Source organism: Pyricularia pennisetigena, chromosome 3 (assembly GCF_004337985.1).
Source record: "Pyricularia pennisetigena strain Br36 chromosome 3, whole genome shotgun sequence".
Taxonomy (NCBI): Eukaryota; Fungi; Ascomycota; class Sordariomycetes; order Magnaporthales; family Pyriculariaceae; genus Pyricularia; species Pyricularia pennisetigena.
This window is the reverse complement of record NC_043742.1, coordinates 4316613-4333667: the sequence shown is the minus strand read 5'-3', so window position 1 is coordinate 4333667 and position 17055 is coordinate 4316613. Positions and strand designations below refer to the sequence as shown.

Sequence of the window (17055 nt, the reverse complement as noted above, 5' to 3'; positions counted from 1 at the left end):
GGCTTACCTTTTTTATGTACCCATTCCTTTTCTTCCTAGGCGTAACGACGTGAGTGAAAGCACGTTTGTATTTCATCTGAACTAGTTGAGGCCATACGTTTTGTTCATGTATGTTTTTCTCATTTTATACAAAGTCATTCCCCTTGTCACAAAGTTTCTTTTTACCTGTTTCTTACAATTTGGAGTAAACATTTTATAAGCATCCATCCCCAAACAAGAAATTCTCGCCTTGTAAGACATACCACTCTTCACCTCATTGAGCAATTTTGTTGCGCACAATTTCTCTTTTTCACCTGTACCTATCTACAAAAACTACTCTTGTTATATCTCAACCCCAAAAAAGGACCTTTTTTTTCGCAATGCCTGCTGCAGCAGAATCTGCAGTGCTCATGGCTGGGGGTGTGGGACACCCCTTGAAAAGCTTTGTAGGAGGATTCTACAGCAATGAAAATTCTCTACCTAAGCCGAAGGCCGTCAACGGTTGGGATCTGAACCATGGGAAACACAACGGTATCAACGGCAGCTTCGGAAATAAAAACGTCAACGGGCACACTCCTCAGCCACCTGATATAATCGATATTCGCGGTGCTGCGGTTGAGAGCAATCTCAAGACAGAGATTCTGTCGTCTTTCCTCTCTACGCCGGGCCAGCGGGCTATGCCTACCATCCTTCTATACGACCAGCGTGGTTTGCAAATTTTCGAAGAGGTGAGTTTGTCGCCCTATATTTCTTTTTATGCGATCAATCCAGTCGGCAGTCTTGCAGGTGTTCGCGCACCGAAGCAAGTCAGGCAGAGAACATATATTGATAATCCCCATCTTTCACCGCATAGACTCGAGTGAGAGCCTGCTAACACACATCAAAAGATCACATATCTGGAAGAATACTACTTGACCAATGACGAGATATCGGTCTTGGAGTCCTCCGCCTCTGAGATCGCCCGCGCCATTCCGGACGGATCCATGGTGGTTGAGCTGGGGAGTGGGTATGATTGAACCTTGAAGCCTTGCACTGGAAATTTGATTCCCTAATCGTCCATGAACTAATCAACTGATCTGTGCAGTAATCTACGCAAGGTCAATCTTCTCCTTCAAGCCATTGACAATGCCGGCAAAAACGTAGATTACTACGCATTGGACCTTTCCAAGGAGGAACTAAAGCGCACACTGGCTCAAGTGCCTCAGTACAAGCATGTCCGCTGCCATGGTCTCCTGGGAACATATGACGATGGCCGGGAATGGTTGAAAGAGCCCACGAGCCTCGGTCGACAGAAATGCGTCATGTCGCTTGGCTCAAGCATTGGTCAGTCAGGAAAAAGCCAATTTCATGCCTTGGAGCAGATCATACTCACGCCTTTACTGTTACCATAGGCAATTTCCGCCACGACGAAGCCTCAGATTTCTTGCGGGGCTTCTCCGAGGTGCTGCGTCCTGGAGATTCCATGATCATTGGGGTCGATGCCTGTTCCGATCCCGCCAAGGTTTAGTGAGATCACCCTATCCATCTGAGACAAGTCACTCATTCTAGTTCAACCGCTAACGTTATCCAAGTCACGCATACAACGGCAAGTACTGGAGGACAGCGGATACTGGGGCTTTGGATCAACATCGCTAACATGGTCTTTTTTTTATTGCTCGTCAGACTCGAAAGGGATCACACACCAGTAGGTCTAATACTGACCGCACGCCTTGAATAGATGGGACTGGCGGACTGACACTAAACTTATAGATTCGTCCTTAACGGTCTTGTTCACGCAAACAAGATCCTCGAACAGCAGGCATTTAAACTGGAGGATTGGCAAGTTATTGGCGAATACGTTTATGACGCAGAAGGGGGTCGACATCAAGCTTGGTACTCGCCAATCCGTGATACATGGGCTCTAGGCCAACTCATACCAGCGGGCGAGCGTGTCTTTGTCGAACGAAGCGTTAAGTACAGCAAATCTGAAACTCAAAATCTCTGGCAAGCCGCAGGAATGGTTGAGGCTGGCAAGTGGTCTGTCGGCGATGAATACGGTAAGTGTGGTTCTGATCTCAAGCACATTCGATAAGCCTACTCAACCGCTTTTATCCCATACCTTATGAACTTTGTCATGGACGCCATAGCTAGTTCAACCCTATTGATCTCGCTTGGCTGTCTTGCACAGTTATCAGCAACTGAATGGCTAATGCACTATCCTCCAAACAGGAATCCATGTGCTAACGAAGCCTACAACACCGTTTGCGCTGACTCCGCATCAGTATGCGAGCACAACCTTGCCAACCATGGAAGACTGGAGGGAACTCTGGGCGAAATGGGACGCGGTCACGCGCGGAATGCTCCCCAAAAAGGAGCTTCTTGAGAAGCCCATCAGACTGCGAAATGCCTGCATATTCTACCTGGGCCACATCCCGACCTTTCTGGATATTCAGCTTACCAAGACGACCAAGGAACCGGCCACAAGACCAGAGAATTATGCTCAGATTTTTGAGAGAGGCATCGATCCAGATGTTGACAACCCGGAGCTTTGCCACTCTCATTCAGAGATACCTGATGAGTGGCCTCCAGCCTCGGAGATCGCAGAGTACCAGGAACGAGTCCGATCTAGGGTCCGCAACATCTACTCTCGCGGCGCTGACAACATCCCCCGCAACGTCGCTAGAGCTATCTGGGTTGGCTTCGAGCATGAGGTCATGCATTTGGAGACGTTGCTGTACATGCTGCTCCAGAGCGACCGAACACTACCCCCTCCGGGGGTCGTCACTCCTGACTTCGAGAAGATGGCGATCCAGGCCAGGGCCAACAGGGTCCCAAATCAATGGTTCGAGATCCCGGCGACAGAGATCATCATAGGGCTGGATGATCCAGAGGACAGCACAGATCCTAGCGGGCATTTCGGTTGGTAAGTGTTTTCGCAGGTGCCTTCATGCGAAATGTTCTTGCTAATGATTGCAGGGACAATGAAAAACCTCAAAGGATGGCAAGAGTAGGGGCGTTTCAAGCAAAGGCGAGACCAATCACCAATCTAGAGGTAAGAAACCCCTCCATGCATCATTAAAATCATGGAGAGTACGATACTAATACTCACTGGATAAAGTATGCCTCGTACATGTACGAGAACAATATCGACAAGATTCCTGCCTCGTGGTCCGCGATAAATCCGAAGATTACAACCAACGGGACTAATGGTGCCAACGGCCATGCTGCTTCGAATGGAAAGGGCCACAGTGGCAGCAATGGAGCATATACCAACGGAAAGTCAAACGGTCATACCCACGGCCACGGTAGCAAGAATGACGATGACCATGTTGAAGCTCCCCCGAGGTACTTCCTCGCAGACAAGGCGGTGAGAACCGTCTTTGGACTGGTGCCGCTCGAGCACGCCCTAGACTGGCCCGTGTTTGCTTCATACGACGAGCTTTCTGGTTGTGCTTCCTGGATGGGAGGCAGGATCCCGACCTTTGAGGAAGCCAAGAGCATCTATGCATACGCTGAGGCAATGCGCAAGAAGCAGGCGCAGAACATTTTGGCTGGAACAGTTCCAGCCGTCAACGGGTGTGTGCAGACAAGATTCCTCTATCCCCGTATCCTCGCAGACCAAAAATTTCCTGGACTAACAAGGGAACTGTAGTCATCTTTCCAACAATGGTGTTGAAGAGACACCACCATCACGAGGAGCCTACCTGGCCGGTGAGGATGGCACGAGACCATCCACACAGGCAGACGAGAACTTGTTTATCGACCTTGGCGGTTCCAACGTCGGGTTCCAGAACTGGCATCCAACTCCAGTGACAGCCGACGGTGGGAGACTGGCTGGACAGTCGCAAATGGGAGGCGTCTGGGAGTGGACCAGCTCACCACTGCGAAAGCACGAAGGCTTCGAACCGATGTCCTTGTACCCCAACTACACAGGTGCGCCAGCCCACGCTCGCTTAAGATTGTTACGTCTGTCGTCTGAGGTCCGCTTGCTGACATTGGTGTGCTGTCACTTTGTACCTATTTAGCCGACTTCTTTGACGAGAAGCACAACATAATTCTGGGTGGTTCTTGGGCTACACACCCTCGCATCGCGGGCCGGAAGTCCTTGTGAGTTACCCCCACGCGCACATCTTTTTCCCTTGACTTCTTGACTGCATTCGCTTGACAAGCAGAAATGACACTCCCTTGTCTATGCACCCACTCCTGCTGCAAAAGCTACAGGATAACTCTAAAGGCCCCACCTCGTTTGTTGCTGGATTTCTGTGGCGCCTGAAAGTACATATACTAACATTGGCGTTTACAGCGTCAACTGGTACCAGCGCAACTACCCCTACGCCTGGGCGGGCGCGAGGCTCGTTCGTGACACCAAGAACTAAGCTTGGATATGCACATATTTGTTTCGTTGTACAGAAACTGCTCCAATCCGGTTGGCGCAGTAGTGTCTCGCTCAAAAAAGAAGAAAAAAAAAAGTATTGTGTGTATGATGTACAGAAAAAGAAAAGTCTCTCCTTTTTCCTGGAAGTTGCTATACTTTGACCTTTTAAGATTCTGGTCAGCTCGGCTCGGTTGGAAAAACGGAAACTGATTTTTTTTTTCTTGGTCCGCCCATTGTGCTTCAAAAGTATGTTTAGTCTTCAGGCGACGTTGGAAATTATTTTTAATCGAACATCGTCTTGGTTACGGGCTTGGAAAATTCTTCTCTACATCATTAGTCACATATTTGTGTTTTGTCCGCTGTTCTCGAGTTGTGGAGCAGACAATGTACCTCCCCCGTACGTACTATTTTTCATGTCAAAAGTGCTTTTCTACAAGACAATTCGAAAACAAACGTGTCCCAGGTTATCTATAATCCATAATCCGACAAACGTACTCTTCGCCTCCCAGGTGTGGATGATCTCCTATAGCTGATTGATGACATGGTCGCCGACTGCAAAACCGACGGCAGCTCCGCGATGGACGCCCTCCTCCTCGAACTGTTTGACGCCACCGGAGGTATGAAGCCCGCGACGCTGGCTGACCGATGCCGACGCAGCAAGGTGTGGTCGTAGCTGCGGTGACGATGGCGCGATAGCTCTGCGCCCAGGCCGGCCCACGGCCCGTCCATGTCCTCGTCTTCTGGAAAGTAAACCTCGTCCACAAAGTCGGCATCGTCAAACTCGTCGTCGTAAAAGTCGATGAGGCTCGCGGCGGGCCTTCTCCTCCGGCTAAGCCCGCCACGGAGGCTGCCTTCCATCATGGCGGCGTTGCCGACGGCTTGGCTGATCCCGTTGATTATATGTGCATGCTCGATGGCCCCGTCGCTGGCACTGCTGGTGCTCCTGGTGCTGCTACTGCTGCCGCCGTTGCTACTGCTGGAGGAGCTCCTGCTGTAGCTGGAGGTCACGGAGCCGGTGCTCTCCGGACTGCAGCTGCCTGCCTTTGACACGGATGAAGACGTCCACCGACCCGTCTTAATGGCGAGCGAGGGTGGATGATGTGGCGCGGTGACGGCCTGTCCCTTTGCGGCAGGTTTCAAAGATGAGCTTCTTGGCGAATTGGGCACCGCCGTCGTCGTCAAGGTCGTCGGGTGGGTGGAGAAAGGCCAGGTAGTTACCTGATAGAGAGATTTGAGCACGGCGTGGACGAAGACGGCCCCGGCGAAGAGGAGGAGCAGGGTTGCCGCGACAAAGGTGGTTGATATCGCAGCGAGGGCAAGCGGGCCGGAGAGGACGACGATGGTGCCGACCAGCACGACATTGCCGAGTTTCGACATGGCCAGCCTTTTTTTTTCTTTTCTTCTTTTCTTCTTTTCTCTGTCTTTCCGTACTTTTTTTTTATCTTTATCTATCGTTGTGCGTTGATTTTTTGATTCGTACGTTGTATCTTTCGATATGGTGTGCTGTTACTTGATTCTGTTATACCAGCGTTTGGCGTTTCTTTTGCTTCGGCAAGTTATCAAGGATGTCAAGATTCAAATAGCACTCGACGGATAAACGGTGGCGAGATTTTGGACTTGTTAAAAAACAAATCGGAAGTTGCTGAAGATGGAAAACAAGCCGGGTGTGTTGATCCGACAGCGGGGATGTGTGCGTGTGTGTGTGCGCGCGTGTACGTATATCGTCTCTTTCTTCCTCTTCTTCGCTTGTCCCTCTCCTTTTTTTTTCTGCCAAAGTGAGTGCAAGCCTAATGAGGCAAGCATCAATCCGGGACAATCGGCTTTCTGTCTAACAAGCAAACTTTGTAAAATCCATCAGAGGTGGGTTCTGTTCGAATAGGCTTGATAATCAGGTCGCAAGCACACTGTCTCTATCATAGATGACATGTGAAACTCTGCTGATGAATGAAGGCAGTGAGGCAAAAAGGTTGGTTGGAAGTGTTGGGTGGTCGAAAGGCAATCGAGTCTGAAGAGAAAACAGCTGACTGACTGCCTATTCGCTCGTCCCTTTACGGTAATTAGGTACCTAGGTAGTCACTTGGTTGATGCTTCAAACAATTAGGTAGACAGCACAGCTACCTATGCTACTGTAGCTAATTTGGCGAGTCAGAGCTCCAATATCCTCATACAAATTTGCCATGTTTTAGCCTCTGTCGATGTGGCTTTCGGCAAGCCTCATCCCTCTCGCTCGTACAGTGACATACCTTGCCAACGTTTGTTAGGGGAGTTAAGGTTGCAGGATGAAACCCGGGGTCTAGGTTCGGTATGGGTTGTGTGCAGTAGACAGAGAGCCTGCCTGGCTGTAGGGTACAGTATTGTCCGTTGTGTATTTCGTACTATGTGGGAAGAGAAAGACGGACTGCTTCGCGGGATAACGTATAAGCTTTTTCGTTTAATGAGTGTTGTTGGTTCGTATAACGCCTGCTGGGCGGGATAACGGACGACAAACCAAACACTCTCACATGCGAAAGGAAACGATGGGGCGAGACACAGTAAAGTCCTGTGCGTGTTTCTCGAGGCCAGAGACTAATGAGGTGGCAAGACAATTAATTGATCAAGCACACGAGGCGTGCGGGCGATTGATATCGATAATTACCTGTACAAAGTACATTTCCATTTCACTGACCAGCCTAAGGTACTTACTTAGCTTCGCATAATAGACCATCTACCTAGGCATGTATGTAATTAGTTCATTAAACGATTGCGACAGTTGAAAGTCAAAGCGACCCGAGCGAGCGAGCGAACGCCCAACCACTCGCTCAAATTTTTGCACGACGCCATGCGCCCGGTCGACGAAGAAAAAAAAAATATAATAAAAATATAAAACCCCCCCGCAAAGCCCCGTTGCTGCCATTCTCCACGAGGGTTGGTCTTTTTTTTTTTTTTTTTTTTTTTTTTTTTTTTTTTTTTTTTTTTTTTTTTTTTGCCCCTAGCGGTGAGATGAGATGAAGGAGAAAAGAAGGGAAAAAGAAGAAACCGGAAACTGCTCCAAAGAAGCCCCGGGCCGGATACTGACGCCGGAAACGGGTCGAGATGCACATGTAGGCTGATGCATAGTGGTCCTGCGTACTTGTTCTTGCGGGGGGATTACAAGAAATTGTTCCTTGCAGGAGGTAAGAGGTTCCTTTTTTTTTTTTTTTTTGCCTGGGCTGCTTGCTGACTGGATATGCTGGTCTTGGAGCACATTCATTTTGAGTGGGGATGGATTTGGGACTCACTGGAGGTCGGTCCGGCAAGGGACTTTTAAGAATTGGCTAGACCTCTCTTCGGTGCGGGGCATGGGGAATTGGGAAGGAGGGATGGGAGGGGGTTTTGCCAATTGGCAACATTAATTTGATACGGTTTTCGGTAAAAATTAGACAGTAGCAAGCCCCAAACTAGGAAGAAAAGAGCCAACAAGGAGGTGGGAAATCCAGTATCAGTTTGGAACATGGGCTAGAGTTTAGCATAGTCCAACTACGGTACTCCGTAACAAGCAATCCTCGTTTTGCCATCCCCCATCCCCAGTGGGTTTTTGGCGGAGACCCTGCATGTGGATGAATTAATTTCAGCTGCTGTGAGCCGCAACCCATCGGCGGCCGCCTGAACTTTTAGGGACCTTACTAGCCTGTCATCGACTGCGTGGTGACATCAAACAAGTCAATCCACCATCCCCACCTCCACCCACCCCTTCAGATCCTTTGTCCGAACTCTCTCCGCATCCATTATTGTTCAATTCAATCCCGGACATGTGCAGACGTTCTTGGATGCTCGGATCTTACTCGCCTGAGCTAACCCCAGGCTAAACGAGCTAATAAGAAAAAAAGTCTTTTCTAGTAATAAGCGTAATAAGCACCAAGAAAACCCCCCGCGGGGCCGATCACGAAAATGTGTCCAGGCCACGGGCATGTTCCGGGCGATGCCTCGGCCGGGACCGGCAGCCCGAGTAACACCGGCCCCGGCGACTCCGAACCTTTTCCCTGGGAGATCGGGGCCTTTGATGCACATTGCCACCCCACTACCACACCCGCCTCTATCGCTCAGATTTCCAAAATGCGGACCCGGGCCATAACCGTCATGGCCTCACGCGCTCAGGACCAGGCCCTCTCAGCCATCGCTGCAGATGACCACGGTGTACCCACTCGCTTGCAACTGAAGTCGCGGTCGGCGGATCCTAGCGCTCCGGGCGGCAGGGTTGTCCCTGCCTTTGGCTACCATCCTTGGTTCTCGCACCTGGTCTATGACGACTCGGCGTCCTCGGAGCTCGACAAGGCCGCTCATTTCGCCTCGGTCCTCAAGCCGTCTCCTGACTCGGATCCGGACTTCCTCGCCAGCCTGCCCGACCCGGAACCTCTCTCGTCCGTCGTCGCCGCGGCCAAAGAGAGGCTGCTCCGCTACCCGACCGCCATGGTCGGCGAGGTAGGTCTCGACAAGGCCTTTCGGCTCCCGCAGCCCCGCGAAACGGGGCCTGATGGCGAGATCGACCCGCCCGCCGAGGAAGAGCGCGACATGGTCCCCGGCGGGCGGTACGGCCGCATGCTTAGCAAGTACCGAGTCAACCTGCCGCACCAGGAGCGCATCTTGCTGGCCCAGGTCGCCCTGGCGGGGGAGCTCGGGCGGGCCGTGAGCGTGCACGGGGTGCAGTGCTCCGGTCTGCTGCTGGAGGCGCTCTCCAAGACGTGGAAGGGCCACGAGAGGGAGGTCGTCAGCCGGCGGAAGCAGAGGCTGGTGGCCAAGGACGCCCAGGCCTGGGAGGAGTACGACTCGGACGAGGAGGTCGAGCCGCAGCAGACCCAAGTCGGCGCAAAGCCTTTTCCTCCGCGGATATGTCTCCACTCCTTCTCTGGTTCGGCCGAAGTGTTGAAGCAGTACATGGACCCGCGCATACCGTCCAAAATCTTCTTTTCATTCTCAGTTGCCATAAACATGGGTACCCCCTCGGTTGAGGAGAAAGTGCCTGAGATAATTAGAACCTGTCCCGATGATAGGATACTTGTAGAAACCGATCTACATCTTGCTGGCAACGAGATGGATTCGATGTTGGAGAAGATGTACCGTCATGTGTGTCGCATAAAAGGCTGGGGACTAAAAGAGGGCATGGAGAGGATAGCCAGGAACTATGAGGATTTCGTGTTTGGCTAGACTTGCCGAGCGTTTACAGTACATACGTATGTATATGAGTTATGACAAGTACATTCAGCAATTTTCTTGCCATGGTTCATTGACATGAGGAATATTTGACTACTTCGAATGGTATGAGCTGACAGAAAGTCTCAGGGGGCTATGGTGCAAATATTACCCGGGCAGTCCGCTAAAAACTCGACCAAATACTTGATGATCTTTGTTAAAATTCAAGTCCCTATTGTTATGTCCAACAACCATTAAGCCCTACGTCTTGTGATACAAGCGCTTCTACCTAGAACAACCTCTATTTGCATATATTGCTTGCGAAACTGCAAATAAGACCTGAAACTGTATGACTGGGGTGTTCCTGAAAATGAGCTTTCCTAATTCACCCCAAAATGGCTTGCAAACTTACTAGAGTAAACCCCTTATTGTTCCCCAGTAGTGGAATCACTGATAAAAGTGGCCTCGCAGAACATGGCGCCGGTCTCGGTAATCTCGGGCTCCTCTCCGAGCTTGAGCTTCAGTGTTGGACTCACTTTGCGAGGCATGTACTGTTGAACCGTGTCAGCATGGCAGGAATATTCAGAACTAATGTGCATATTCTTATGACCAACCTGGTAGATATAAGGTTTCGTCCCTGCGGTAGCTGCGGCGAACTTTTTGACGAAGCCGGGGACCTCAGCCATGACATCGATGCGATCCAGACGCGTCTCGTACTCGCCCTCAATGCCGGCCTCGACCTTCTTGCCATCTTTTGTCGCGCCAGACCATGTCATCTTGACTTTCGTCGGCTCCTTCCAGTCGTTCTCTGAGTCACTCCGGGTTTCGACATGTTCAACATGGTTTGAGCAGCCAGCAACAACGATTTCACCATCCTTGGCGATGGCACCGACACTGACAGTCGTAGATCCATACGATGGTGGTGTTACGTACTCCATCAAGACAGCCGAGTGTGTCGGGCCTTGAAAGTTGACAAAGTTCCAGCTGGCCGCGGCATGGTGGGGCTTCATGCCCTGCAGCGCATGGACAAATAGGCAGCGTCCCTTGACGTCGATGGGCCCTTCAGGAGTCGTGATTGTGCCTTCCGTCTGACACCTGGGCCAGAAGGCATGGCGCATTGTTCCCCAGGGATCGGCCAGATCCGTCCCAAACAACGTGGTGCCCGTCTTGCCTGCATGGAACCCTGGAGTGGTCCTGGTGACCTTGATGTTGACAATGGCTCGCTCATCTGTCATGGACTTGATTGTATATGATGTGCCGTCCTCGGAAAGCTCGACGGCGCAGTCGTCGGCATAAAAAGCTGTCATATCTTCACTGAAGGAGTGGTTGCTCAAGGGGGTTGTGCACCACAGATGCGGTTTGCCGTCGTCTTTGAGGTTGAAGACCTTGGTGTTGAACTGACATGTTGTTCGAATGCCACTGATTTTTGCAGAGTCAGCGACGAACCTTTCCGGACAGTACAGGGAGGCAGTAAAGTCACATACGCGACATTGCTGTAGATGACCTGCACAAAGGCAAGGTGACCACTGTCGGTGGTCATATAGAAGGTCTGCGTCTCGACACAGGTGGATGTCATCGCCCGCCACTTCAGGTCATCGCGGGTAAGCTCTGTATGCGACGTGATTGCTGCCTCCTGGGCAACCGACTTGATGGCAGTCGGGCCATAGATAGGCTCCTGGGTGCCGGCGACATTGGCCAGCCTATATCGCACATGCAGAGTATTGTCAGACTTGCGGACTGACCTGTACTTGACCTATAGCGACCCAGTCAACTTACTGTTGTCTTGCCCAGTTGAACATGGTTGGGGTGTTTGCAGCTGACTGGATAGCTTCCAAGAGTAAATCTTTCAGTAGAAACGAAGAGCCTTTGTCAGATATGGCAAGTTTGATACTCGGGCGGAAATTGTTTTCGCGCTTTTTGTCGAACGGTTGATGGACGGCGTCCAGTATTGTCAATACCTTTGATACAAAAGGCTCGCTGGAATAAAGAACAAAGTAGCTCGCTTGCAACAGGTTCTTTCTGAAAAAAAGCCTTTTCGGCAAGATTGTTCAAGATTATCGAGTCACCTCACCGCTCGTTTTCAATCGTATCTCGGTCGTAGGAATGCCCGGGTCGTAGCCATCGGCAAATTTATGGAGGGACAAGCGCGCCTGATGCGGGGCCAAATGTACGTCAACCGACCGACAGTTGGTGTGGCGTCACTGTACGATTGCCTTTACCCATTGCAGCCAAGGGACGGGAAGGGGACCCTGGAGACAGAGCACACCCAGAGTCACGTTCAGGGTGGAGCCCGCTTCAATTGAGCGACACGGCACAGGCTCTGGGCTTGTGGCTGAAGCTCATGGATCCGATGCTTGGCCGAATTTTTTGGCTTCGTGAGAACTGATGAGCTTGCTAAATGCCGATTCTTCAACAAGCGAGGCGATTCCCGAATACTTGTTAGGAACGAAGCTCGAACCTCACCTGTCCACGACAAACCCTGAGAGATAATTTTCTTTCTCAAAGGCTACATCCACACCACAAACTTACTCTTAAGCGAATTGTCTGCCTGGGCAGAGACGCGTTACAATGTCCAAGGCACGCGCTGCCGCCGGAGGCGCAGACCAAATCGTCAAGCTTCTCGTCGGAGCGGGCCAAGCGAGCCCCAGTCCTCCTGTCGGTCCAGCACTGGGAAGCAAAGGTGTCAAGTCAATGGATTTTTGCAAGGTTGGTTTTTGTCCTGCGGCGCCTCATAGTCTTCGGGCGATGCGATACTAACACCTTTTGCGAAACAGGAATTCAACGCAAGGACAGCACATATTATCACGGGCACCCCCACGCCTGTGCGCGTTACTGTCCGACCAGACCGAACCTTTTCTTTCGATATCCGGACTCCTCAGACCTCATGGCTGCTGCTCAACGCCGCCGACGCCCCAGTAGGGCGCAAGGGCAAGAGGAAGGGAACCGGTTTAGCAGGAAAGGAGACTGTAGGCACAGTCAGCCTTAAGCACATTTACGAGATCGCCAAAATCAAGCAGACGGAGACGAGGTTATCAGGTCATTCGCTGGAAGGGCTTTGCAAGGCCATCATACATCAGTGCAAGTCTATTGGCATAGAGGTTAAGCCTTGACATTTGGCGCGTTCTGCAGCGTGATAGACGAGCTATTTTGCTGGGCCAATTTTGTATTATATTGTGTAGCACTTTGGCTTCTTATTATCGTCATTCCATTTTACCCATAGTTCTCTTCTGGGATACATTGGATAGTGTGTGCAGCGTGTTCTGAATTCTGGTCTTTGGAGACTATCTGTCCAAGGTACTGGAGCCAGTAAGTGAAGATGGACGCTATCAAGGTGGGAGCTATTGACGGAGAGATTGAGCAGTCAATTTTTTTTTTTTTTTTTTTTTTTTTTTGGCTGATATCGGCTAAGATATAGGTTGGGTACAGCTTTATAACATCGGTTGAACATGAGATATAAGTGGCATCCTCAACGTATCTTGATTCTAGGTCTAGTCTAGACTAGTTTCGATATATCTAGTATTACCTGGCAGATCATGTGATGAATTTGATGAAAGCAAACCTATAATCTCATTTTCGACGCATAATAAGTCTAAATCCTGATTGACTTTGGAAAAGTGCACTGCAGGCGCCGGCAAAGCATTTATCACCGGCAGATTTAATCATGCGCATCTAATAATGACATGGTAAGGTACTTCCAGGGGGGTAGGTTCGGGGCATCTATTCAAGGTTGGTTTGACTAAATACAAATGATAGCTTCGCAGCTGGGATGGTCCTATGTATATACGTCACGGTACTCCTTATTTATCGACGATATCCAGTCTTTTTTTATTTTATTTTTCTCTTGGCTTTCTCTTTTCTGCTTCTTCGTCTTCTCTGTGCAAGTTACCTTAATTACGTACGTAAGGGACGGATTATTCTCCGATGTAACCCACAAGACTTACCTCTTTTCCCATCTTCAGTCAAGAATTACCACGTAAAGCTATAGTAGTCTAGTCTAGATCTTGGACTCTGAGTCAGACACCTCGAGCGCATGTCGCGGTGCATCAATTCCCCGTATCCGCGCATCGAGCCGAGGAAAACCGATTGAACTTGACTAGCTACCGTAGCTAACTTATGTATCTTGTCCTCTCCTTAATCAGTGAAGCAAAGAAGAATAAAAAACAGATCTCGGTCTAATCAATATCAATCTTAACAATCAAAACATCCGCGCGCGCAAATATGTACATCCCACCTACTCTAGTTTAGGTCCATTATCTGAAATTCGGTGACTTTGGCCCATGTCAAATGCCCCACCACGGAGTCTTCCGCAACCGTGAGTGTTCTGCAAAGCGTCCAACCGGGGCGGCTTGGTAAACCAGCCCAAATCGGGTACTTGTTGTCGTCACGCTTGTTGCCATTTTTTCTGGCTTATCGTTACCAAAGCACCACCCAAGCCTTACCTTTTTGCTTATTCTACCTTCACTTTTTTTTGTCGCCAATCTTGTCTCTCACCATTTGATAGCTGCCAAATTTGTCCTGGCTATCTCCCTTGGGAGTCATTCTATGCCAGGAACATAGGGCTCTACTATCGCATTGGCGCTCTTCTATATTCGGCGGTACCAATCTTCGCAATGGCAACCTCCCCCGCGGGGGCCCAATCTGAGCCCAGGGGTACGTGAGGTGACAGTTCAGCTGCTGATAATCGCACTTTCCAGCCCTGCCGTAGTTTCTGCCTTTGTTCGCAACCAATGCAGAAACAAAACCCCCCCTTTTTGATTTGGACCTGTTCAGCCCAACATGAGGTTCAATGCTATGCACCCTTTGGTCAACCTGCCGCCTACTAGGTACCGAAAACTTGGTTACTCAGTTGCTGATGATATCTTCCACGCGAAGCAGCCCCCACAGATGCTCATACCGACACTTCCGAACCACAGGCGCCAGCCGAGCCTCCAGCAGTAGTAGTAGCAGCACCGACATCTCCAACGCAAGCGCCAGCGCCAGCGCCAACTTCACAGCCAGCAGCACCCTCCGTGCGCTTTCGGTCCGTCGTTGAGGAGATCGGCCCCGAGGTGATGCAATCGGGATCGTCTTCAGAAGTCCCTGCTCCCGTCGACGCCCATGAACTCGGCGAGGTCACACCAGCCCAGCTGAGTGCGTTGACGAAGTCGCTGCAAGGCTCTCACTTGCAGGAGCGCCGGATGAACATATTTTCATTCCAGCCAGTCTCGCTTCCTGCCTCTAGAGTGCGCCATCTCTCCCATCCTGTTGTTGCCCATGCGCCATCGTTCAAGTGCGCCTCTGCTGACTTGGGTTTCCATGCTCCCAAACAGACCCCTTCTCATGAAGAAGATTCTTCGAAGAACCCTACTCGTCAAAATACTCGCAGTACCGCTGGGCAATCACCATTGTCGAGCCCGCGGGTTGCGCCAATGCATAGTCCGCCTCTGACCCCTGCGGCCACTGGTCTTGCTGATGTCGACTCGAAACGCCAGGCCAATTCCACAGCGGGCCACCGAAGTGACCTCATTACTCCACAGGACTCAACGGGCTCGCCACCTCGGTCTTCTCGACCAAGCTTGCGACCGGATGGTTTCTCCTCGGCTGATGAAGTTCCCCGGCGACCTCGTTCGACGCACAATGATAGTGATGGTTCCTCAAAAGTAGGCGGGCACCGCAAGGGCATGTTTTCTGCAGGACCGGGGAGTCTGCCGTCTTCTCGAGATTCGAGCCCGACCCGTCTAGCTGCCTCGCAACTGTACACGAGGCCCTTCACTCCGGACGGCGATGCGAACGACCCGTATGCGGCACATAAGCGCCCGCAGCAGAAAGCCATCGAGCCGCGCTTTCATTTCTCTTTGGGCAGGAAAAAGCATTCGCCCGCATCGTCTTCCATTAGCCTGGGGAAAGCTTCCCCGGACAAGCGCGGTTCGGCTTTATTCCTCAGGGGAGCTGATCTCAATCGGGAGACCAGTACCACTCCAACAATTAATAGTAGGCCTAACTCGATGGCAGACTTGAAGCGGTTTTTCAAGGTCGGCCCTCACAAGAAGCGCGCCTCATCCCCATCTCCATCGGTCAAATCAACACAGGTCTCGACGAGTTCTAAATCCCAGGCCCAGATTCCCTTTGGCAGTGACCATGGTCTGTCTTCAAAATATGGGAAGCTGGGTAAAGTCCTCGGTTCAGGAGCCGGTGGATCGGTGAGGTTAATGAAGCGGGCAGATGACAACACAGTCTTTGCAGTGAAGGAGTTTCGACCACGGCATACGTACGAAACGGAGAAGGAGTACGTCAAGAAGCTGACGGCCGAGTATTGCATCGGCTCATCGCTGCATCACGGTAACATTATCGAGACGCTTGACATTGTGCAAGAAAAGGGCAAGTGGTATGAGGTCATGGAATACGCTCCATATGATCTTTTCGCCATTGTCATGACCGGAAAACAGTCACGCGAGGAGGTGACGTGCTGCTTCCTCCAGATTCTTAGTGGAGTCACGTATCTGCATGGCATGGGTCTTGCGCATCGAGATTTGAAGTTGGACAACGTTGTGGTCAGCGAACACGGCATAATGAAGATAATCGATTTTGGAAGCGCTCATGTCTTCAAATATCCTTTCGAGAACGGGATCAACTTAGCAAAAGGTAGGTCACCTGACTCATCTGATGCAAGAGCGACCGCATGAAACTAACGACCCGGACAGGGATTGTGGGATCCGATCCATATCTGGCACCCGAGGTGTATGACGAACGGAGATATGACCCTGCAGCAGTCGATATATGGTCATTGGCCATCATCTATTGCTGCATGACATTGCGCCGCTTTCCCTGGAAAGTTCCTCGCATGACCGATAACTCGTTCAAACTGTTTGCTTCCGAGCCAACGCCAGGCCACGACCCAAAGAAGCTGGTTTTGCCGTCCCATCAGTCCTCATCGGCACTCACTGAGACACCGGCGCGAGACATATTTGTCCAGAGCGACGATAATAAGTCAACTGTCGAGCAGATTAACAACCCACAGCCACAGAAGGCGGAAGGACCAACAAGCACCGGCACGGATACCAACACGGGGGGTTCTAATACTGGTAACAGCTCGGCACCTGAGAAGCGCGAGGTTATTCGGGGACCTTGGCGGATCCTCCGACTGTTGCCGCGTGAGAGTCGACATGTAATCAGCCGTATGCTGATCATAAATCCCAAGGAAAGGGCTAAGATGGAGGAGATCATTGAAGATCCGTGGGTTGCAAACACCGTCATATGTCGACAAGAAGCCCCCGGTCAGGTCTTCCAAGCAGAGGACCACACTCACATTTTGGAACCACCGGCGGCCCCGTCAACCACACCTGCTGCGGCACCTGCCAAATAGTGACTTTTGCCGGCGAAGGCTATATTTTGTTGTGCCCACGCGGAAATTCATCATCATCACACTACTTATATCCTGCGCTTCTTATGTTATTCGTGAAATCACAGACATATCATCTGGATTATATCGAGCGCACAGAGATGGAGATGAGTGGTTGGTGTACATTGTTTTATTTTGTTACTGGGGATTTTGGGGAATATTTGCATGTAGCATTCTAGGGGACTGGGCTTGCATAAAG

General features: G+C 50.9%; 7 protein-coding genes across 7 annotated transcripts; 5 read left to right on the top strand and 2 right to left on the bottom strand.

The window, feature by feature from the left end:
* Nucleotides 1–359: 359 nt before the first annotated feature.
* PpBr36_02899 (uncharacterized protein) lies at nucleotides 360–4334 on the top strand (the record flags this gene model as incomplete). Its single annotated transcript, XM_029890076.1, has 12 exons — nucleotides 360–707; nucleotides 867–985; nucleotides 1064–1302; nucleotides 1371–1485; nucleotides 1528–1663; nucleotides 1763–2015; nucleotides 2188–2881; nucleotides 2935–3010; nucleotides 3077–3534; nucleotides 3611–3891; nucleotides 3984–4065; nucleotides 4262–4334. The coding sequence occupies 12 exons, from the start codon at nucleotides 360–362 to the stop codon at nucleotides 4332–4334; spliced, it is 2874 nt and encodes a 957-aa protein (XP_029754105.1).
* A 467-nt stretch (nucleotides 4335–4801) lies between these two features.
* Nucleotides 4802–5710, bottom strand: PpBr36_02897 (uncharacterized protein; the record flags this gene model as incomplete). The annotated part of the gene is made up of 1 exon (XM_029890074.1): nucleotides 4802–5710. The coding sequence occupies one exon, from the start codon at nucleotides 5708–5710 to the stop codon at nucleotides 4802–4804; it is 909 nt and encodes a 302-aa protein (XP_029754111.1).
* On the top strand, nucleotides 4875–5380 carry PpBr36_02898 (uncharacterized protein; the record flags this gene model as incomplete). The annotated part of the gene is made up of 2 exons (XM_029890075.1): nucleotides 4875–4994; nucleotides 5030–5380. The coding sequence occupies 2 exons, from the start codon at nucleotides 4875–4877 to the stop codon at nucleotides 5378–5380; spliced, it is 471 nt and encodes a 156-aa protein (XP_029754106.1).
* A 2529-nt stretch (nucleotides 5711–8239) lies between the features above and the next one.
* PpBr36_02896 (uncharacterized protein) lies at nucleotides 8240–9493 on the top strand (the record flags this gene model as incomplete). Its single annotated transcript, XM_029890073.1, has 1 exon — nucleotides 8240–9493. The coding sequence occupies one exon, from the start codon at nucleotides 8240–8242 to the stop codon at nucleotides 9491–9493; it is 1254 nt and encodes a 417-aa protein (XP_029754112.1).
* Nucleotides 9494–9903: 410 nt separating this feature from the next.
* Nucleotides 9904–11277, bottom strand: PpBr36_02895 (uncharacterized protein; the record flags this gene model as incomplete). Its single annotated transcript, XM_029890072.1, has 4 exons — nucleotides 9904–10029; nucleotides 10093–10897; nucleotides 10963–11178; nucleotides 11255–11277. The coding sequence occupies 4 exons, from the start codon at nucleotides 11275–11277 to the stop codon at nucleotides 9904–9906; spliced, it is 1170 nt and encodes a 389-aa protein (XP_029754113.1).
* A 769-nt stretch (nucleotides 11278–12046) lies between these two features.
* Nucleotides 12047–12588, top strand: PpBr36_02894 (uncharacterized protein; the record flags this gene model as incomplete). Its single annotated transcript, XM_029890071.1, has 2 exons — nucleotides 12047–12184; nucleotides 12253–12588. 2 exons carry the CDS (start codon nucleotides 12047–12049, stop codon nucleotides 12586–12588), a joined length of 474 nt encoding a protein of 157 aa, XP_029754114.1.
* Nucleotides 12589–14088: 1500 nt separating this feature from the next.
* PpBr36_02893 (uncharacterized protein) lies at nucleotides 14089–16820 on the top strand (the record flags this gene model as incomplete). Its single annotated transcript, XM_029890070.1, has 3 exons — nucleotides 14089–14128; nucleotides 14354–16099; nucleotides 16159–16820. 3 exons carry the CDS (start codon nucleotides 14089–14091, stop codon nucleotides 16818–16820), a joined length of 2448 nt encoding a protein of 815 aa, XP_029754107.1.
* Nucleotides 16821–17055: the final 235 nt, after the last annotated feature.